The sequence below is a fragment of the Lucilia cuprina genome, chromosome 4, assembly GCF_022045245.1.
Source record: "Lucilia cuprina isolate Lc7/37 chromosome 4, ASM2204524v1, whole genome shotgun sequence".
In the NCBI taxonomy this organism is placed as follows: Eukaryota; Metazoa; Arthropoda; class Insecta; order Diptera; family Calliphoridae; genus Lucilia; species Lucilia cuprina.
In genome coordinates, this window is record NC_060952.1 from 21,232,244 (window position 1) to 21,255,228 (window position 22,985).

The 22,985-nt window shown below is 30.5% G+C and overlaps 6 protein-coding genes across 7 annotated transcripts in view; 2 read left to right on the top strand and 4 right to left on the bottom strand.

Annotated features, from left to right (window-relative positions):
• Nucleotides 1-106, bottom strand: part of LOC111684542 (acetylcholinesterase) — a 128,101-nt gene extending 127,995 nt beyond the window's left edge. The window contains exon 1 of the mRNA XM_046948826.1: nucleotides 39-106. The gene's annotated coding sequence lies outside the window, so the exon portion shown is untranslated. The remainder of the gene's footprint in view (nucleotides 1-38) is intronic.
• Nucleotides 107-2,069: 1,963 nt separating this feature from the next.
• LOC111684671 (signal peptidase complex catalytic subunit SEC11A) lies at nucleotides 2,070-3,541 on the bottom strand. Its single transcript, XM_023446890.2, has 4 exons — nucleotides 3,323-3,541; nucleotides 2,868-3,127; nucleotides 2,623-2,800; nucleotides 2,070-2,560 (listed from the first exon to the last, which is right to left on the bottom strand). The coding sequence occupies exons 1-4, from the start codon at nucleotides 3,389-3,391 to the stop codon at nucleotides 2,510-2,512; spliced, it is 558 nt and encodes a 185-aa protein (XP_023302658.2). The 5' UTR covers nucleotides 3,392-3,541; the 3' UTR covers nucleotides 2,070-2,509.
• Nucleotides 3,542-4,787: 1,246 nt separating this feature from the next.
• Nucleotides 4,788-5,629, top strand: LOC111684827 (probable peptidyl-tRNA hydrolase 2). The gene is made up of 2 exons (XM_023447039.2): nucleotides 4,788-5,065; nucleotides 5,129-5,629. The coding sequence occupies exons 1-2, from the start codon at nucleotides 4,889-4,891 to the stop codon at nucleotides 5,498-5,500; spliced, it is 549 nt and encodes a 182-aa protein (XP_023302807.1). The 5' UTR covers nucleotides 4,788-4,888; the 3' UTR covers nucleotides 5,501-5,629.
• A 532-nt stretch (nucleotides 5,630-6,161) lies between these two features.
• Nucleotides 6,162-15,679, bottom strand: LOC111684809 (transcription initiation factor TFIID subunit 1). Of its 2 annotated transcripts, XM_023447020.2 has the most exons (13): nucleotides 15,216-15,679; nucleotides 14,690-15,162; nucleotides 13,812-14,637; nucleotides 12,388-13,759; nucleotides 12,217-12,326; nucleotides 12,041-12,152; nucleotides 10,516-11,967; nucleotides 10,013-10,448; nucleotides 9,799-9,941; nucleotides 9,365-9,704; nucleotides 7,784-7,888; nucleotides 6,858-7,058; nucleotides 6,162-6,755 (listed from the first exon to the last, which is right to left on the bottom strand). In XM_023447020.2, exons 1-13 carry the CDS (start codon nucleotides 15,419-15,421, stop codon nucleotides 6,244-6,246), a joined length of 6,288 nt encoding a protein of 2,095 aa, XP_023302788.2. In that variant the 5' UTR covers nucleotides 15,422-15,679; the 3' UTR covers nucleotides 6,162-6,243. The 2 variants fall into 2 exon arrangements, with proteins under 2 accessions (XP_023302788.2, XP_023302796.2); XM_023447028.2 differs by lacking the exon at nucleotides 7,784-7,888.
• Nucleotides 15,680-16,028: 349 nt separating this feature from the next.
• LOC111684464 (kinetochore protein Spc25-like) lies at nucleotides 16,029-17,418 on the top strand. Its single transcript, XM_023446638.2, has 3 exons — nucleotides 16,029-16,296; nucleotides 16,665-16,890; nucleotides 16,949-17,418. The coding sequence occupies exons 1-3, from the start codon at nucleotides 16,182-16,184 to the stop codon at nucleotides 17,235-17,237; spliced, it is 630 nt and encodes a 209-aa protein (XP_023302406.2). The 5' UTR covers nucleotides 16,029-16,181; the 3' UTR covers nucleotides 17,238-17,418.
• LOC111684456 (probable cytochrome P450 304a1) lies at nucleotides 17,387-20,615 on the bottom strand. The gene is made up of 5 exons (XM_023446632.2): nucleotides 20,424-20,615; nucleotides 20,081-20,332; nucleotides 17,991-18,865; nucleotides 17,704-17,848; nucleotides 17,387-17,650 (listed from the first exon to the last, which is right to left on the bottom strand). Exons 1-5 carry the CDS (start codon nucleotides 20,515-20,517, stop codon nucleotides 17,466-17,468), a joined length of 1,551 nt encoding a protein of 516 aa, XP_023302400.2. The 5' UTR covers nucleotides 20,518-20,615; the 3' UTR covers nucleotides 17,387-17,465.
• Nucleotides 20,616-22,985: the final 2,370 nt, after the last annotated feature.

Consider the following 22,985-nt stretch of genomic DNA (forward strand, 5'->3'; position numbering starts at 1 on the left):
TATGTTAATACTAAAATATATAATATAAAATAACTTACCAGCAAAAGATCCTGGTTCCGTTAAGAATGTTACATTAATATTGTTATTTTGGAAAAAGCGTAAAATTGATAAGTAAAATTTTAATAATTAATTAATTTGTGATTAATTCAATTAATTTTTATAATTTAAGTACACACATTTTATTTATTTAACAAAACTTAATTAGTTAAACACTTGCATTGGAAAAATTACTTTTAAACGTACCAAAAATAGTACCTTTTTTAAACAAACAAATCACAGATGTACATCACTTCCATTCTCAGATTTTATATGTTTGTATGAATGTATGTATGCATGTGAATGCATTGTCCATCTTCACAGCACAAAAACAAACATAACAAAAGAAAACAAACAAATAAAAATTTGCTAAACCGGAATTTACTTTTACACCACAACAATTTAATATTTTTAATTACATATTTAACACTTTATTTTAACATATAAAATATTTTTTATTTATTAATTTCTATTTAAAATTATTTTTTGCACCGAATTTTGTATGCGTGTTTCACTGTGAGGCATTTTAAAAGGATGCTCTTCCAGAATACATATTCTAATATAAATTACACATTAAGTACAAAAACTTAATATTATTAGTTATTTTAAACGTAATTCGAAAATATTACTTATTTATTAGTTAATAGTTATTGTTATTTATTCTTTTACACTGAGTTTTGTATCCGTGTTTCACTGTGAGTCGTTTTAAGAGAAAATGTTATCTGTGGAGAAAAATTAAGCTTTATGCCCTTTTCGGTGTTGTCAATATAGTATTTTGGTTCTGTGTTTAGTGCTTTTAAAAACTTTGGTTACATCGAAAATGTTAGTATTTTTAAGAACTGTTAGTATTTCTTACAGAAAATTTTCAACAATTGTAAAAAATTTCATGTCATTCTTATGCATATTTTGTAGTTTTCTAGAAATATTTCCCCCTATTTACTAATAGACATAAATCAAAAAACTTGGTTTCGGGTAAAACCGCATTGAATGTTTTGTAACAATTTACTCTTTTAGAATTAGCCGTTAAACTGATCTACGGATTTGAAAAATAGAAGTATGTTTCTGACCTGAACTTAAACATAATTTTTACATTTCAAATATACAACTTCGTTAAAAATTGAGATTAGGTTTTGACGTTTAGAACAAAAAATCAATCGTACACCGAAAAATCGTACATTGTTGAAAATAGGCATTTCAATTCGAATCAAAATTTCCTCCGTTCAGCAACTGCATTTAATTTCGAAGCTCCGTCACTTTAATAACAATTAACAAAAACGTAGTCACGATCATATTTCTTACGATTCCGTTTTTTGTTGGCATACCAATTTTCAATCGTTGCGTAACTGAATGCGCAAATGTAAATGAAATGCAGAATAGGGTTGAATATTTTTCAGCATTCAGTTGTAAAAGTCCTAATTTTGGATTATGCCAGTATTATAGTAAATAAGCGATATGTAAATTAGGGTGGCGCAGTTCGTATTTAGAACGTCAATCGTACAACGAAAGTAATAGACATTTGTCCAATTCATAATTGATGTCGTATCATTGTATATTGGATGTCATAAAAAATTTTTGATACTAAAACAAATCAATTATATAAAAATTACGACATACTATGATACAACCGTACAACAGAGATTGTGAATTGGACAATTTTTGAAAATAGACTGGACAATAAATAATACATATAACTAATCACCCCATCCTGCATTTCAATACGAAACTCCGTCACTTTAATAACTACTAACAAAACCGTAGTTGTGATCATATTGCTTCTTCTTTTTCTTGCGATTTAGTTTTTTGTTTATATATCAATTTTCCCTTGATGCGTCGTAACTTAGTGCGGAAACGTAATCGGAATGCAGAAAAGTAAAAGAAAGTAGAAAAGTTTGATTATCGACAAAAAATTTAAATTTTAGCTTAATTTCGATATCGAAATGGTATTTCGTTACCAAAGCTTATTCGACCATTTAGGTGGTAATTCGGCTTCAGTATACATTTCTTAATTTTTACTTTAAATAATTCTTGAAAAATTAAATCAGTGTATATTTCCATCAAATTCGTTTTTATTCATTTATAAATTTTTAAAATGCAGTTTTTTTAATTCCTTGAAATATTTCTTTTTTTTTTGAGAACTAAAAACAATAGATAAACAATAAGTTATGTTCGACTTAAAAATAAATTTCGAAACAAGTTTTGGAGTTTTTTCAATTGAACACTGTATTAGTAATTAAGGCAATTAATACATATTAAAAGTAAACAAAGTTTATTAAAAATTTCTTGTTATTGTTCAGCTCAAACTCCAAAATTAATTCAAACAAAAAAACGAAACCAATACTAATATTAAAAAAAATTTGCGTTGTTTTCCTCTTTGTGTGTATTTGAGAGCTTTGTTTTGAAAATTTTGTATTTTGTAGTTGCAGCAGATTTTTCAAGTCTTATTTAATTTAAAAGGTATAACTAGTGGGACACACTATTCACGATGCAGTAAAACAAAAATGGCTAAAATCGATAAAATCGCCCACTGTGAAATAGAATAATAAATTAATTTCACATTTTAAAGTATAATGTAAATAAATAAAGTACCTTAACTTTAGGATATTCATTCATAAATATTGTTATAATACCAACATAAGGTAAGAACCCTCTGGCACGACCTACAATATCCTTTTTCGTCAACCACAACTGGCCGGGGGCATATAAACCTCTGTCGTCTACATTGTTATTATCACCTTTAGTTAAAAATTTAACGGAACCATCTTCCCTATAAGACAAAATAAAACATATGTTATATGTACTTTGGGAGTAGAAGGACAGTTCTTGCTACATACTTTTCATGTAATTTAATAACACGATGCACAATGGGTATGTCTCTACCCTCAACTTTGAAGACAACAATTTCACCTACACGTACTGGTTCCTCTTTGTAGTTGGTAAGGAACAATAGATCACCCCTATGGAATGCGGGCTCCATACTGCCACTCAAAACCACCACAATGGGTGATTCACTGCCAGTTACCACCATTAACCCCTTCCAGATCATCAAGGCGGATGAAACAATCATGGCAAAACTCAAGAATTGATACAGTGACTAAAAAAAGGACCACAAAGTATAAATAGAAATGTGTTTCATTATTTGTGACATGACCATTTCAAGTGCATACGTGTAGCACTAGTATGTGGTAAACATTCATCATTTCATCTCGTTGACATGTTTTTTCTCTTTTTCATTAGGTTCATGTATGTGTGAAAGCCACTTTTTTGGTTGAGCTTTCCAAACACTTACCTGACGTTTATTCATGCGCTTGAAGTCCTGCACCATTTCATCGATTTGCAGTGTCTCAGCTAAACCCATTTTGTTGTTTTTTTATTAAAGATATACTGCCCTGAAAATTTTAAATATATTTAAGAAACTATTTCAATTTTTTCCTGGCTTTTTGCAAAATTTTCTGACTTGTAAAAAAGCCGCTTGTTTTTATACCACGTCAACTGAAAGTGTTGCCAGAAAACATTACCGACGGCGACGGCTAACACAAGACACTCAGGCGGCGGCTTAAAATCAGTTGGAAGGCGGCTTAAATTTTGTACTTTATTTATTTTTTAACGACAATATTGGTGTTTGAAAAGCGAAATTTATTCTTTCGTGTCAATCCTAATAAATTCTTCTAATAGTAGATTTTAAAAATATATGGTTAATTTTTATCTAAAAACATGTTTTATATAAATTATAATATTTTTATACAAAATTTCAAAATTATGTGATTTATCAAGTTTTTGCATATTTAAACCGTAGCATCCAGAAAGTTCGTTTAAAAAATTTAAATTTTCTATAGCTCAAATTAAATGATATGAATACTTATACAGATATCATATCAAAATACCAAAATTATTTTCTAGAATATTAGTATGATGCTATTAATACATATGAGAAATATTGTAGTGACACGAACATTAAATTTGGAAAATTCAGCGTCATTTGGACTATCAAATAGAAATTCGTAATAAAGGGCATTCGTTCTACTGGGCGTCCACTGTTTGATGAATAAACATATATATAATATTTTTCGACGCCGATGGCTTTTAAATTGTTTCGTCGACAGATCAACTCACAGTGTTGCCACCGGATATAAATACAGTTATTCTGGTCTACAACTCATAGTTGTATTTAAGTCACAATAACGTTAACCAACAAACAATTTAATATAGAGAGCCAATAATTGTTAGTAGAAATCTAAACAGTAAAATGAAAACAAATGAAGGTCTGCAGACATTGAAGTCACGATTTAACTTCATAACTATGATATTTTTCATTTAACCAAAAACACGAAAACAAAATTTAAGTATTAGAGAATTCTTTGTTTAAAACAATAATTATTTATACTATACACCTTAGTGGGGATTGTATTATGCATTAGTGCTGATGTTTATAACACAAAAATATATTTGTCCTACACCAATCGGGTCAAAATTATTTTCTGAGTCAAGTAGAGCTATGCCAGTCCTTCTGTGTTAAGCTTGCATACACGCTTTAACAATAATAACACGATTAATTCAACATTTGTAAGGACAGGCCATTTGACATGTTTAACATACTGATTGGTGTAGGGTATCGTGTGGCGGCCATGCCCGACTTTGCTTTCCTACTTGTTTTATTTTTAAGTTTAATTGTAACTACTACTTGATAACTTTACTGAAACATTTGGCGCATTACATTGTATTTACGACGCCGCTGAAATTTTCAGTGTCACATTTATGTCGTTAACTTTTGTCGGCGCAGGTCTTTGATTTAAGACCCAATGTGGTTTCAGAGTTTTTAAGAAAAATTTATATTTATAATAAAATCAAATAAAAAATGGGTGATACTAAATTATTAGATACAAATCAAATAGTAAATGGAATAGCTGTATTATTATCATTTTTTGTGGGTTATAAATATGCCCTTAAAAGACATGACATTAAGGAGAATGAAGCCGGTAAAAAATTAGAAGAACAGGGAGCAGCAGGATCCAGCGAAACAAAGGATGAACCGGTAAGTTATTTAGTTAATGGAATTTATATAAAGAAAGATAATTAACAAACAATCCCCTTTCAGCTTTATACAAGTTTTAGTTTCAACTATAAAATGGTACTGGTGGTACGTAATGATCTAAAGATGGGCAAGGGTAAAGTGGCTGCTCAATGTGGTCACGGTGCTGTAGGCGCCTATCAAAAGGCTGTACGTAAAATACCCAGTGTGGTTAGGGCTTGGGAGAATTCTGGCTGTGCTAAAATTGCTTTAAGAGTCGATAGTGAAGCTGAAATGATGGCTATTAAAAGAGCAGCTGAAGCTAAAAATCTAAATACCTGTTTGATTCGTGATGCCGGCCGCACACAGATTGAACCTAATTCGAAGACTGTTTTGGCCATTGGCCCAGCTGCTGTTGAAGCTATCGATCAAGTAACCGGACATCTTAAACTTTTGTAAAAAATGTTTGCATATTTTACGACAATTTTCGTATTCTAAGAATAGTGTTAGAGATATAGATTTTTTATTTAAGAATTTTCTAAAAGTTTTCAATGCAATTAAAAAAGAGAAGATGATTTAAAAAGAAAATCAAATATTTTTCAGTAGACTTTATTTGAAGTTTATCAATAGAAATGTGATATATTTATAATGGCTGAATCTTTGATCTCTAATTGTTATTTTTTGATCAGTTGGAGTTGATGGTTTTTATTTAAGACTTTAGAGGATGCATTATAACATCTTGGAACTTAATTTAGTCATTTCAATATTTACTTTGTATGTTAACCATTTTATCATTTAATTAACTAATAACGTCCTCATGGCCTTGTTTTTTTATTGGTCTTCGAAGAGATTGAATTTGGAAATACATTGCAAATAGACAAGAGAATGTAGTTAAAGTCTGTATGACTTGTCCCAAAACAAGTGTTGCTTCAACCTTTATAATCGCATTGACTAGTCCTTTATTATAGAACACATTAGAAAGTGTTGTTGCTTTAGAATCTAAAGTTTAGATAAAGCAAAACAAAAATTCGAATTAAAATGTAAATGGATTTAAAATGTAGAGAAACGTTAAAAAAATAACATTCCTTTTGGAAATTTCAATAAATAAAAGGGAATCAAATCTTTTACAAAAATCAATTAAGCATACTTTATTTACTTTACAAAAACCAAACTTACAAAGTTATGAAAAAAAAACTCATATCTTAAAATCTTAGCCAGTCATCATCATTATTATCATCATGGTGGGAGGATTGATTTTGGGACTGGTGATGTTGCTGTTGATACTCATCTTTTGCAACATCAATATTACCATAAGGCTGAATCGGTAATTGTTCTTGTTGCTGTTGTTGCATTTCAATATCAATCATTGATTGTTGCATCTGTTGCTGCTGTTGTTGTTGCTGTTGATCTTGTTCATCATCCATTTGATCGTTGAAAATTTCTCTTTTAACACGCACATTACCATCATCCTCTTCATCACTTTCTGAAATGGCCAAATCATCATCTATGCCCATATTATCATTTGAGCCCATCATTAAGGGCATTTGATTTGTTGTTTGTTGAATACTTTCGTTTTGGGCTTCATCGTGTTGCAGATATTGAGACATTTTATTGTCTTGTTGCTGTTGATTATTATCATTATTATTGCCTATACGATTGTGCATTGTAAGGAAATCGGATGGATCGTAATTAGGATCCAAATCCAGAGAGTCATCTGAAAGTAAGGAAATAGATTAGAATTTTTACAAAAAAACAATTGAGTAACAACCAAGGTTGCAATAGGTTTTTATTTTAATTAAAAGCGATTAATACTTACCTCCACCCATTTGAGGCGGTTCAATTTTCATTTCCGTCTTTATATTAGCAGCATCTATAAAATCAGAACCACCCTCACTGCCTCCAGCATTTGACATAGAATTAGCCCGTTCACTTTGATCCAAGTAACTTGCGGGATTATTTTCATCCTCTGAGACTTCTTGAAAGCCATCCTCATCATCGTCCGTAGAACATTGCAGATCTAGAGGGTAAAGGGTAAACAATTTACAAGTATAATAAAAATGTAAATGAAATAAAAAACTTTACAAAACATTTATTAAAATAAAAAATTGATATAAAATGTTAATGAGGTACAAACGCATAATTTAAAATTTGTTTTTCTTTTTAGAAAAATAAATATATGCAGATATATATACAGTAGACTATAAAAATATTCCAAAATATGCTCTATATAACACAACATTAATTACGATACGATTTCAAAAACTAAATAAATTTCTGAAAAAAATTTTAATTGAAAAATTAAAATTTAATTTAATTTATAACATGGTTGTAACATGATTTAATTAAAAAATTATAAAAGGACCAAAAGAGTAATATTTCTAAAAAAAGCTTAAATAAACATAAAAATTGTATATAACATGATGATTGTATGAATTAGTAAAGCGTAAGAGATATAATAAACAATTAACAACATATTATTTAAAACAAAAGTGTGAACAAAGTTTAAAGAAAGTGCTAAATTGTGACAAATTGAAGAAAAAAAATAGTTGATTTTGTCTACAATTAAGAAAAAGTTTGGGTATTATTAGTGAACATGTTGTGTATGTGTTTGTGTTTAAAGTAAGAATTGTTGCATTTGATTTAATTTAATTATTAATTAAGCATTAGATTAGAATTTTTTGTATTGAATTATTTGCAAGTAGTAGTAGTAGTAGTAGTAGTAGCAGTAGTTATTAGTCTTACCTTCTTCCAGAAAGGAGGAATTATGTGGGTTACTTATATTTGAGGCTAGGCTGTCCTTACGGGGACGACCACGACCACGTTTAACAGCATTCGGATTAAATTTGACTAAAAGTATAGAATTTGTAACGCATTTTTGGTTTGGTTTCGTTTGGCTTGTTGTTGTTGTTTCGTTTCTCATTTTATGTGAGATTTTTAACGTTTTATTTTGTTTTATTGGGTTTTTTTTTATCAGGAAGGAATAAATTAAAAGAAAATTTGTTTTAAAAATTTTTTTAATATTACAACAAAAACAACAAAAAAAAATATTAAATTGAACAGAAAAATTAAAAGAAAAAAACACAAAAATTATAATTAAATTATTGTTTTAAAAAAAGAAGAAATATCAATTTACAACATTTAATTATGATGTGACGACGGCACAAAATTTGTTTTCTTTTGAAAAGAAAGTTTAATATAATTGAAAATAGATTTTTTTTCAAAAATTCTATTATTTTTGTTAATGTAGAATTTAAAAAAAACTGTTGACGACACGAATGCGATGGTTTTGAAGATACCTTTACTTGATATTTTCCCCTTTAATTGCAATAGTTTTAGTTAATTTGAAATGTTAAATTGTTCTTCGCCAACTCAAGAGTATAAAATTAAGGTGGTAAATAATTTAAATACAAATTCGGACATATTTCCAAAGAAAATTAAAATTTAACAGCAAAAAAGACCATTAAAATTTGTTTTAAATTTTTGCTGATTTATCTTTCCTTTAATTGTTATAAAATAACTTTAAACTTCAAAACCTTCCCACTTAGATTCGCTTATATTAAAAAAAAAAACAAAATGTAATTAATGGAAAATATTATTTGCTAAAAAATTTGGCAAGTGTTGGTGTTTTTTTTTAATGGTTGATTGTTAGAAGAAATTTAAAATAAACAATAAAATATAGGTTAAGATCAAACCTACATAAAATGATGATTAGTTTTTTGATTTTGTAAAAAAAATAAACATAAAATAATAAAGGAAAAATCAATAGAAATAAAAACTAAAAAAATATATATACCGCAACCCATAAGAAATATAATAGAGTTTATTAAATAAAATAAAAAAATAAAAATCTATAAAGTAAGCAGCAGGAAAATTTTAAAATGAAAAATATAAGAAAATCAATTTATAAAATCTAAGTTTATTAAACAAAAATTAGAAACGACTTGGCCGTAGCAAATTTATTATACTCTTCACTTATTATTTCTTTTTAAAAGCTATTTTTATTGAATTAAACTATAATGCAAAGAATTTATTTAAAAAGAGATATTACTACTGATTGATTTTCTTTAACAGATGTAAAATAGTAAGAAACATTTCAAAAACTAACAATCGGCCTAGATAAATGTAAGCAATAATACCAAATTTAATTCCAATTTCAAATTTGAAAAATCCCTATTTAAATCACAATTGATTAATATTTTGTTTTTACAAATGGTGAAGAGTATAAAAAGCTGTTAATTTAAAGCATTTTATTAAAATTAATAAAAAAAAAACACATTTCACTTTCATTGTAAAAAATGAAAAGTAAAAGACATACAAACTTACCCTCTTCCACAGTGTCACGATGTTTGCGAGGTCGTCCACGACCACGTTTAATATCTACCGGTGGAGCCATATCTGGTGTTTGTGCTGTTGCAGATTGTCCAGTGGTCAGTGATATATGACCACCAATGCCCCGCTGGAAGGAAGCGGCAGTTGAGGTTGATGGTCTTTCATTACCCTCAACATCAATAAAATCATTTTCAGGAGTACTAGAACGACTTGTACGCATGTAATCATAGTCTTGATCATCACCACCCCAGGTATCATCAAGTTCAGCATCAGCACGTGCACGCTCTTGTACCTTTGCTATATTCTGCTCTAGTTGTGTACAATGCTCAGCAAACTATATAAATATTAAAGAGAAGGCGATTTTTTTGTATTATTTTTACACTTTATATAAAAATATTAAATTTATAAATAATAAAAATTATACACACCTCATCTAATTGTGATCGAGCATATTCTAAAATATGTTTTGCATTTTTAGTAAAACGAGATTCGCTGCCATTGTATTGTTCACAATTTGTAGCAATTAATTCAATATCTGCCAAAAACTCGGCACGTGAATGATAGCGATGAGCTATTAAATAAATTAATTAAAAATTTTACAATATTTAAATAAATAAAAATTCAAAAACTTTTTTTCCTCACCTTCTACATTTTTACCAATACTTTCCAAATCCATGGGTTTCTTTATAATCGTGTAATAGTCTTTGACTTGTTTCTTGTTGACCGGTTTAAGGAAAGGCCAACTTTCTTGCATAAGTTTAATTTTGCCATGCAGTTTTTCGAATATAAATGATAAAGCCACCTGATCGTCATCATCCAATAGAGGATTAATGGCTTTTTCCAAACGCATAAGTTTGTCTTCTTTTTCGGCTAATAAATCAAAACAACTTTTTAACATGCGTTGAGCGGCGTTGGTGAAAGAACTATTTGGCCCATTGTACAAAGTCGAATTTTCCACTATCTGATTGAGGTCGGCTAGAAATTCTTCACGACTGTGATAGCGTTTTTGGCGTATATTATCGCGCATACTTTGTAAATCCATGGGTTTTGTAACTATGCGATAATAATCGGGAACCAACTGGAATAATAATAAAAAACATCATATAATGGATTACGTTGTTACGAATTATTATGAAAAAAATTACCTTTGCGTTAACTGGAAACATAAATGGTGTTACATCGGGCATAGCCCTTAAATCGTTGAGTATCTCTTCTAGTATAGAAGATAATACAACTACTGGATCAGTTCTTCTGCGATTTGCTGTTTTATTGTGTCGTTGCAAATAATCACAATGTATATCACTGGCCATTCTTCTTTTCTTTTTACCCATAACATCTTTGGGCACTTTCAACAGTAGGGCTTTCTTGCGACTACCCTCATCGTGACGTTTCAATAATTTACTGCTTAATGTTACTTTTGTACCATCAACATTTACCAAATCATCTTCCTCTACGTTCTTTTCAACTCTTCTCTCTTCTTCTCTTTCTGGTTCCTCCTCAGGTTCTTCGGCCATGGATACATTCATGGATGAAGAAGGTGGACCTTGAGTACCCGTGTATAGGGGACAAGCTTTGTTGGTACGCATATGGCCAACCTGCCCGCAGGCGCCACATTTAAGTTTCAAATCTGGTTTCAATTTGAATTTCTTTCTTGAAGGACTAACTTCTTTATGACTGTTGTCTCTTTCTTTGTGCGAAGAACTCTGTGATGTTTTGGGATCACCCAAAGATGTGGGCATGCCTCCGGGTTGCAGCTTTTGATTTTGCGCCAATTGAGCCAAACGTTCTCTTTCTTGATTGCGTTTAATACGTCTTAGTTGTTCTTGAATTCGTCTCTTTTCTCGTTTCATTTCTTCCTTTTGCTGTTCGTCCAGAGTGGCAAATTGTTTTATGAATTGTTCGTCTTTAGTGGTACGAATTTTGACATAAGCATCTATAATAGGTTGTCTTCTGACCGTCTCTACTCTGGTATACTCTTTACCCTCTGAATCTTTGAATGTTCTGGTAATCTTTAATATTCTACCTTGATTTGAATTTTGTAAAGACTGTTGTTGACCATCGGCATTGCCATCTTTATTTTTATCTCCTTTGTTTTTGTTGCCTTCTTCGTCTTCCATAATTTTCTTAAGCAATTCTTGTCTTTCCTGTTCTTCTCTTTCCATCGTCAACTGAGTAGATGTCTTTTTATTAGACAACATGTTTTCCAGATTTTTACCCAATTCTTCTAAATCGGATTCTTCAGAAGCTGATGATTCGTCTTCATCTGTAGACAAAACTTCCGAACTGGCCAAAACACGATTTTGTAAATCGAATATACGCTGACATTCTTCCTTATAACGTTCTTGATGTTCGGCTATTGAGAAACGATTACCTCTGGAGAATTTATCCATTCCTTGTTCACCAGCTTTAGCCTTTTCGGTGGATAATGTACGAACAACATCAATGACTTCCCATCGAGAGAGTTTTTTTATTTCTTCTTCGGGTACTTTAAATTTACGCAGCAGTTCCTTGGCTCTTTGTAAAGGTAGACGACGTAAATCGGCATCGGTACCGGTGACTGTGCGTTTTGGTTGGGATTCTTGTTCTTCTTTTGTTTGCTAAAATTAATATTGGAGATACATTTTTGTCAATGAAAAATCGTTATTTTACAATGATATTTCTGACGCTTACCGTAGGTTTATTTGGTACTCTCACGTATGAAAACCCTTCTCCACAACCTGTAGGATCTGCGGGTCCAGTAAGTTGTAGTAAACATTTTCCTCTCATAGCCTGTATATAAGCTCTGTAAAACAATGCATTAACTATTTATGTCTAGAGACTATTATTAGTATTATGTATTTACAAACCTTGTTGTATTCCAAGGTGCTACTTTAACTTCATCATCAAGCTTGAGTTGAGCTTCTTCATCATCGTCTTCTTGCGGAGCAAATAAGAACTTTTCGCCATAACCAGCATCCTGTTAGAGAGACAAAAAAAGTAAGACTCCAATTTAAAACTCTTAAGATAACAAACTGCACCTTTAATCTCTGTTCCGCTGCTATCATACTAAAGTACGCACAACATTGTTCTGGTGAAACCATAGCTCTAATTTCTTCTTCGGAAGGTAAACGAAATTCTGGTTTAATAACCCACCAATTTGAATCCATGCCAGTACGTTTGAAGTCTGCACACTGTTTCAGCCTTTTACGTATACTACTCTCCGAGTGAGCGGGGAAAGCACGTTTTATATCATCCATACGTATACGTCTGGGATTATCGGTACTCTTCCAAAACAAACGATAAATGAACACTTGCAAAAAGTCTCTTGTAAAGTTATTAGCTCTTTTTGAGTTGGGACCTGGCACTTCATACAGAGGACATTCTTGCCCTACAGTAAAGATGGCATTATATTCGCGTATCCAGTAGTTGTTGCGAGTACGTATGACCAAAAAGTCTGTGTTGCTGACACTGTGTGGATAAATAGGTGCTCGATACATATTGTTCTCTAGAGCCTGTATACATTGACCGGGATGTAAAATACCCAAAAACGGACTAGTGTGTGCAATAGCAGTTTCACCATATTTAAAGTCTTGTGGACCATTGTCCTTGGTAGCTTTACGTTTGTAGTAATTTTTAATTTTTGAACACATACCAACTTGATTCATTAAGGGTGGATGTTCTTCGCAGAATTCTGCCAGTATAATATCGCCATCTTTGCCACTCAAATCTTCGGGATTACGCATAAAGAATACATCGCCGCCACCCGAGGCAATACGTTCAGCATCACGTTGTTTAGCCTTTTTAGCAATGTGCTTCATTAAAGGCAACACACTATGTGACACTGACTGTGAAAGTGGACCGTAGGAATATTTCTTTAGAGGAGGACGATGAAATGCTCTTAACTTAATTGGTCCCATGTGCGTGGGTATAAATGGTGATCTTAATTCTACGACAGGTGTTGAATGTTGTATTAAACTGCCACCGCCCACTTTCAAACGTAAAGTTGGCTCTGCTTTGGGCATGTAATAACTGTCATTAGATATATTAAATGGATCTCTATCCGGTGATTTTGGTGGTGGCGGTGGAGTATCTTCAGCTAAAACATTGATAACACCTGCCTTGCCCAGTAAAATTTTTGACTTTTTAACATGAGGATGTGGAATTTTAATTTTGGGTGGCGGTCCTGTATTCTTATTAATTTTAGAAGGATCGATGTCATCGGGTATACCCAATATAATATTCTCATCATTTGGATCTAAAGTTAAAACTTTAGGTTTAGGTATTTTAGTCATCTCTTCTGCATCCCATATAATTTCGTCTTCCCATTTGCTATAGATTAATTCTTCATTTTCCACTGGGAAAATACTATACCAAGTATCGTCCACAGCTTCAGGAGGTTTGCTGGGTAAGCTAAAAAGAATGTATGATTAGTAAAACATATTACGGAAAGTGAATAACTCACTTTTGATTTGATTTTTGTTTGCTAGAAGAACTGCTTGAACCTGTTATTTTACCACCTGTTGATGCGGTTACTGGCAACGTTTTTCCAGCGGGTGTAAAAGCTCGAGAGCCACTAGATGGTAACCAACCAGCTGCATTAGTTTTAGAATTTAACTTTTGTAGTACTTTTGCTTTAATTTCATTGCCATCCCAAACAACTTCGTCTTCCCAATGTAGTTGAGAGACCATTAGAAATGCATCATCGGCTAAAGGTTCTTCTACCACTTCTTCTTTAGGCTCTTCCTTTTTAATATGTTGCATAGATTTGGGATTTTTATGTTCGTGTCGTACTTTAAAGCCATAATTAAAACCATCTCCCGAATCTGGCACTTCTAACATGTCATACCAAATTTGTGCCGGTCCATAACGCCAATCGGCAATTTTTGGTTTACTATCACTATTATCACCACTTTCTGGTTCATGCTTAATATCCTCATCATTGAATATACTCAATAGTTTGTCCTCATCATCCGATTGACATTGTGCTGGTTTTGGTTCGGGGCCATAATGTATACCAAAGCCTTTTTTGCGCGGTTCTTCGGAATCGCTGGTAGAATCTGAACCGGGGTTGTGTACTTTGTGATCACGGGACTGTTTTCGTTTGCGTCTCCTTTTCTTAACATGGCGCCAAATTTGTGGAAGACTTGAAGGTTTTCCCGGTCCAAAAAGACGTGAAAATCTTAAAACCTTATCAGGTCTAAAATCGGGAAATAATTCGCGCACGTCTACATTGGCATATTTAGAGGGCAACATATCAGCCAAGGGTGTATCTAATTTACGTTCTGGTGCTAAAAGAATTTATTGAGTTGGGTTCAAAACTTTTCTTTTATTTAACCATACCTTTTTCTTGCTTTGTATCAGAATCCATGCCACTATCTGAACCACTCTTAACCGGCATGTCTGGCATATTATTTCTCACCGGTATGCTGGGAGGAGGCATTAGTTCCTTATCATCTTTGTTAATGGTAGTGAAAACATCAGCCTGCACTGTAGAAGCCGGTATGGCATCTTCTAAATCTTGCAAACACTCCGCCATTTCTTCTGTTGTTTTCTGTGTTGGAGGAGTCTTAGGGCAATCTTCGGATAGTTCTGTTATATCCGAATAATCCACAGCATCAGCATCTTTAATAATTTCACCGTTTTCATCTTCTTGCTCATTTTTAGGATCTAAAAGACCGGACTTTAAAGCATCAAAATTACTCATTGGTTTTTTGGATTCTTCAGTTTCTTTTTCTTTTTCATTTGTTTCATCTAGTTCTTCATCTATATCTTCTTTTTCGATAACTTCATTCAACATCGAATGTAAGCCCATTCTATTAAAAAATTAATTATTTATAATTTTGTTTAATGCTTTTAAACAACTTACTTGGCTAATGAACCCAAATGTTCTCTAAATTCCGGATCGAAGCCTCCACCACCATCATCATCCATTAATTTACCCTCTGAATCAATATTACCAAAAAGAATACCCGTTAAGTCCATTCCAAAGCCTCCTTCTTCGCCCTGTTGGCTACTTTGACTACCGCCATCACCATTGCCAATGGAGCCCTCATCATCACTGTCGGTATCCATAATTTTAGCTAATGCTTCTTCTTGTTCTTGATTTTTTCGCGTTTAGTCTTGAAAATTTCTAAAAATTATTTTTTTCTTTTTTCGCTTAAATACTAGTTTTTTATTAACAAATTTAAGGATATTTAGAAGGAGCACATATTAAAGTTTATATTGATACAGTTTTAATTTATAAAATACTACATTTATTAGCAAAATTTTACAACTTTTCGTGGACTTTAAGAAATATGCGGTGTTTTTCTCCCAGTTAAAGTAATAATGAAAAATTAATAAAAACACATAAACGTCAAATTATCTGGGGTTACACACAACGTAGAAAGAGTTTATTTAGTGTATAAATTTAGCGATTTTTTATTTGTATAAATAAATATTTTTACTATGGTAATACCTTTAAACACAAGGTGGGAATAGTAACAAAAAATAGTATGGTAACTCTAAACTATTTATTTACATTTTACATTTTTCTGGTATTTTAAAATAAATTTAGCATTTTTCTAGCTTTATTTTGGATAGGATTTAGCCACAACATTTTTTGAGAGCTGGTCACACTGGTTGTTATATACTTTCTGATCTCTCGGATTCCGTTTATTTAAAAAAAAAAACTAAACGTAGTTGAAAACTAGCCGGCCTACAGTCGATTTTAAGCCGCCGCCGACATATTTGTTGTCAGTCGCCGCCTCCTTTAATATTTGTCGGTGCAGGGCTCTTGTTTGGCGTCTAATTTAAAGTAATTTTTAAAAACGTGAAATTAAGTTAATTTATTATGAGTAAATACGATTTTGCAAGACGCATTAAACGTATTGTTCATGCAGAATGTGAAATTACAAAAGTTGAAACGAAAATAGCACATAAAAGTGCTAAATACTATGAACAAATGAGTAAGTACATTAGAAATACCATTGACTATCATAGATAGGATGTAAAAATGATCTGGAATATACTTTAGTAAAACTAGGTTTTCATATGTATCGTGACACTGCACACACACAATAACGATTTTGTGGATAAACTAGCAAATAGGATGCAAAATGTGGAAAGTTTCCATTTGTTGAACGAAATAGTTGAATTGTTGCTAAAACTAGAATTTAAGGTGTTAAAGAAGTTTTATCAAAGAGAAAAAATTATGGCTTTTTGTTAGGAATCTAATTCAGACAATAGGAAAAAACAAGTGCAAGTCACACCCACATATTTCGAAATGAACTTTATTGGTATAATAGACAAACTACATACGCTTTTGTTAATTTAGGTTCTTTAAAAACTACTCTGGCCAAACAGGAGTTGGAATTAAAAAAATATCGAAAAGAAGTGGATAAATTAAAACGTGAAAACGATAAATTAGAAAAGTTTAAACAGAATGAGGAAGAACGCTTACGTCTCACAATACAAAATGTAGAACAAATGCAGTGCGAATATCAACAAACACTGCAACAGCAGATAGAACAAAGACGAGCAGCATTATTACAAATGGATTGGTAAGTCTTACTTATGGAATATGTTTGAATATATTTTACAGAAATAAACAACTTGCAGCATACACAGCATTAAGCAGGCCACACAAACGTACATCAATTTAAATGCCTTACCTCAACTCATTCAAGGCGTGGCTATATGTGAAAGAGAATCTTCTAGTGATTGGAGACCTTTTCGAATTGACCCTTCAAAACATACATTAAAGGAAGTGCAAGACTTAATTTGGCATGATTCGGAAGTTGATTTAGTTCACAGAGAAATTTGGGAAAAATTAATACTTGGTGATATATTGTCGGATACAAGTAAAAATATCGAATCGGAAAATGATAATGCTACAATGGTTATCTAAATATATAAAATTACTAAATTATAATTGAAACTAATTAATTTATATTGTACATATTTTTCCTCATTTAAACTAGTAAAATGATTATTTAGTTTCGCTATTATGTTGATGCTCAAAGTTCAAACTGTTTCTTATAAGAATATAAAGCATCATTTATCATTAAAATAAACGATATTTATTTAAAAAATACATACACTCAATCATTCGAATTTTGTATACATATTTTATTTATTATTTTCTTTCTTCCAATTGCACCCAAAAATCTTTAGGAGATGTAATTAAACCACTTAGATTTGTACTTAAATCGGGAAGTTTATCTGAGGGACCTAAAACAAAACTAAAATTTTGACACATAGCCGTTGTCATAAGAAATAACATATTTCGGGCAAATGTTTCTCCGGCGCACAAGCGTTTTCCTGAAAGATTAATTAAGATAATTTGATTTAAAATAAGGAAAGTTTTTACTAACCTGCGCCAAATGGAAAAGAGACATCTTTTTTCAAGCACAATTTACCCTTATCATCTAAAAAGCGTTCAGGTCTAAAATTTTCAGGATCACCCCAAACGCGTTTATCATTATGATATCCATATAAGCTAGGTACAACTAAAGTTTCCTGAAATATATATTAATAAATAAATGTTTTTAAACTTGGTAAAATGATTCTTTATGAATTTCAAATGTTTGTATATCTTGCTAAATTTTGTAATACGAATAACTAATTGATAGCTATCTAGAAAACAATATTATACACTTACTTTCGGTATTTTATAACCCAATAATTCTGTATCACACATAGCCTTATGCGGCACATCCGATGGTACCAATGTCTCAATTCTTAATATTTCTCTTATACATGCTTCAGTATAATTACAAAATTGACGATCTTCCAATGTTGGCAAACGTCCACTACCTACTACATGATCAATTTCCTGCTGTATTTTTCTCTGGACATCCGGATACAAAAGCAAATACTGTACTAAAAACGCCAACTGTGTGCCAATAGCAGTAAATGCTGGAAATGAAAAATCAATCAAACTCAATATAAATTGATTTCGTTTAAATGTTGACGTCTCAGCTGTGCCCTCCATTTCGGCTTTTTTCATTTCTCCTATATACAAATCCAAAAAGTTACGCTCATTAGCTTCATCATAGGTTTTGATGTGACGATCAATGAAGTCTTCAAAATATTTATACAAATAAACATTTGATTCCATAAGCGGTTTATAGGCACTCCATTGCGGAAAAATATATCTTATCCAGGGTATTATACCAAGCAATTTACCATAATCATCGGCATTACGTTGAAATTGCATACCCAAACGTACTAGTTCCCATAATTCAGCTTGTTCGTTGCGTGTTTTTCTTTCATTGTACATAATGTGAAAAACACTATTGGCCGCAAAGGGACTAAAGAAATAGGGCATTAAAATGCGTAGACCACCTTCTTTTACATAAGGTCTTTCATGCTCATATTTTGGTCCACTACGTATTAAATTCATCATATCAGTGATTTCTTCTTGTATGACCAACTCTAATTCCTGAAAACGTCGACCAAATCCAAAGTCTCTTAAATAACGTAATATAAAACGTCTTTGTTCTTTCCAAAGGGGTCCTTCTTCAAAGAAAATACCTGAAATGATTTTAGGAAATTGATAAAATATAATATTCGTACCCAGGAAAATTTTAGAATTTCTTCTAAAAACTACTAGCTCTAGAAGAAGTGAAAACAAAACCACTTCAGATTCTTAAACAACAGCCTTGTAACTAGTAGTGTCGCCATTACTTGTGGATCTTAAATACTTCTAAATAGTTTTCAAAGAACTACACTAGTTCAATGGAACGCATACTAGTTCCGAAACAACTTCTTGGTACCAATTGAAAAAAAATTTTAACAATTTCTTAACAGTTTCTCAAAATTGTTCTTAATCTTAATAATTTCAAAAAAAAAAAACGCTAAAAAAGAAATATTTGTTTATACGTTCTCTAAAACTTCCATGGAACTAGTTCCGTGGTTGACAAATTCAAACAAAAATCATTGATTAAAGAACTAGTTTCAGAAGCGTTCCAAAGAACGAGTGTCGACTCCACACACGCTTCCTCAGTACCAGTTCCGAAGGTGACAATTTCAAACACAAATCATTGGTCTCAACGCCAAACTAGAATGAGTTCAGGCTAAAATCGTGTTTTCTAGAACTAGTTGTAGAACTAATACAATTTTTCCTGGATATATGATTAATATCAAAAGTTATCAAAGGTTTATAGAACAGAAATTTAAAGAATTATTATAATATAACAATGTAGCAAACTAACGAATAACACTGAGGTATACTGATGTATGTCATCCCTATGGATTTTTAAAATTCCAAATATGTATTATTATTATTATTATTATTATTATTATTATCAGTGTAAAATCAATTTTTTGTTGTTAACATAAAAGTTTAAATAGATATTTTTACTAATTTAGTTAATGAAACATAATTATTTTTACTATCTAAATCTTGTGAAAATTTTCAAATTCTTTGATATGTTTAAAAATATAACGTTAAACGTTTATTTTGAAAAGAAATAGAGAATTCAAGTTTTATTAATCGGAATTTTTTTCTACTATGATCGGAATTATTAGCACCAAATAATAAATGTTCATATTATAAACAGTTGATAAGAAGGAATTGTTTAAAATGTTATGAGATTTAACGATTAATTTAAAAAAAAAAATTTATAATCTTCTATTAAAAATTTCAAAATATTGTTTGTGGTAAAAAGTATTTTGGTTGGAATTTTATTAAATGGTGTTATGTTTAAATCAATAAGGAAGCATTTTTCATATTTTAATATTTCATACCTGCAGATTGTAGATTTGGTTCACGTATAAGAGATAGATATATTTTAGGACGTCCATCGAAATCGGAATTGGTTAAAATTTCTCGAACGCCTTCGGCACAATGCACTGCCACAACAGGAAATGGACCCACATAAAAACCGACAATATCAGATTTATACCATTTTGAAAAATTTAAAACTCCTTTATGTAAATATTTAAAATCCGATAACATCATAAACAAATAACTACCAAACAAAGGAATACGTGGTGGTCCTATATTAAATAGGAATAAAAAAATATATAATTTTAGAATTTTATTTCAAAAATTCATTTTAATATTTTTCTCAAAATTTTCAACACTAACCAGGAGGAAAACCTTCTGGCCTATATGTACAATATTTATAGGAGCCATATAAAAGAAATAATACGCAAATACACAATAATATTAAAGTTAACATTTTCTTTATTTATTTATATTTTTTTTAAATAAAAATTTTACATTAAACTTTTTCTGATTTTAATGCAATATAATAATGTGAATACTTCACTGGACGATAACTAAATGCAATTAAATTGTTTGTGTTAATAGATTTTGTTGTCTGCTGATATTTTTTTTCTTCTTATATTTTTGTGAATAATAAAACACAAAGTGATTTTTATATGATACATATAGTATATAATAATCATTTAAACAAAAAGAAAACATTAAAAAAAACATGCAAGTTTTAAAGATTACGTTTATTAAAGATGCAATACACAATGTATATTTGACAAAATTTATTTATCGGTTCATTGAATGGGTCATAATATCGTCTTCATATGAAACTTATAAATGTACATACATATATGCATTTATATGCATATACATATATGTAAATGTAAGGAATATGCAACATAAAGATCGTTATACGTTTATATAAAACAAACACATCTTATTAAAATAGTTACATAATTATCTATAATCTACTATTAAAGTAATTTGTATACGACTTTAAAATTGTAAAATAATCATATTTATAAAAAGAGCTGAAATTAATCTGTAAACACAATATAAATCTAAAAAAGTCTGTAAGTTCTTAATGTTTTCAATTTGACAGTTAAAAGTCTGTTTATAATCTCAAAATTTTAACGTTTTATTTGTATTTCGTTCACGATTTTTAATAAAATATACATATCGACAAAAAATCTCAACCAGTCTGAAAATTGTTATATGTAATATTAAAAATGATTAATTTAATGTATTTATATATCAAAAATACTACTTATTAAGGATTAATGTAAAAAGAATATAACTGATTTTTTTAATTGCACATTTTGTTAACGCAATTAAATTGCGACTCAAGGAGTGAGTCAGTTGAAAGTTATCTGATTAAACAATATATTTTTTTTTAAATTCCGTTAGCTTTAGAACATATGACGGATAATAATAATCATTAATTTTTAACTGTTATTTCGGTCAAAAAGGACTTTGATTAAAAATGACGCGAAAAAAACTTAAAAAAAGAAATAGTTTAATAAAAATTGCAATTAGCAGTTTAAGGAAGACTTGATCATTAAAAGAAAACCTGATTCGGGAAGAAAAAAGGTTTAATAGATATTGGCCTTTATTCTGCATTTCAATTTAAATCGAAATTTTCTCCGTTTGGCAGCTTTGGTATTTTGCATTTCGATTCGACTGTCCGCCACATAAACAACAACTTACAAAAACGTAATTACGATCAAAATGCAGAACACACAAAATCGTAAAGCATTGAAACGAAATGGAATTGCTTCTTCTTTTTCTTACGATTTAGTTTTTTTGTTGGAATACCTTTTTTCAAAATGCAGAATAGGGGTGATTATCAAGAGTTAGAAGGGTACCAAAGACTTCCAATAGAAAATAGCTTTTAAATTTAAATGCTCTAATTTTTTTGTGTGCAAAGTTAAAGGTAATGAAGGCGTATAATGTTCATTTAGTTCCTTTTTTAATATCCTCACAATACCAATAATTTCTGCCTCATACCTCGATAAACGCAGAAATATCTTTACAGAGTTTTTTTTTTAAGGATTTTATATTAAAGATCATTTACTTTAAGTTAGTATCTAAACAAATTGTTTGCATTCTAAAATCCTAACATTTATTAATGTAAACCGAATCCGATTAAATTTCTCGTTTAAAAACGAATTCCTATAATGTTTTCAAGAAGTCTAGTCGAAAGTTTAATTTTATTATATTAAATTAAATAATTATTTTTTTTTGGGGTTTTTAATACAATCCTAGGAAAAACTTACATTGAAAAGTAATGAGTTAAAATGCTAATAAAACCTCTTTTTACTACTTCTTCATTAGCATTTTAACTCATTATTTTAACACGTTGATGTCATTGGAGGCAAGTACTTCTGCGCTCGCTTACAAATAGGCAGTTAAAGTAGTATATTTTGCTTACAAAGAAGTTGTTGAGTAAGTTGTTTGGTTTTTAATAATAAAAAAGGAGCTAGTGATAATACGAACCAAAGACTACGGTTTGTAAGTTAAATGTTGTACTCACTGCACCACGGCTTAGCAATTTTTTTGCGTGTCAAATAATGGTTTTCAGATACACAGTTAATGTTGTTTTCTTTTTTATAAAACACAATTCTTAATACGCAATTAAATAAAATATAAAAACAAAATGACAAAGTCGAAAATAAAGTACTTCTATATAGGATTAAAAGATAGTCATTCCTCGAGTACTTCAAAGTAATCCAGACGGCAAGTAAAAAGTCACTGAAATGTAAGTGGTTATGGAAGTACAACACATTAACGAATTTTTGCTGGGATTGTAACTTAATATAAATGCTATGGATATTTTAAACTTTTTATTTTAAACATGCTGATTTTTTCTGAATTTTACGTTTAAATAAAAATTTAATTTACAGAACTCTAAATTCTGTTTTAGCAGCTTCT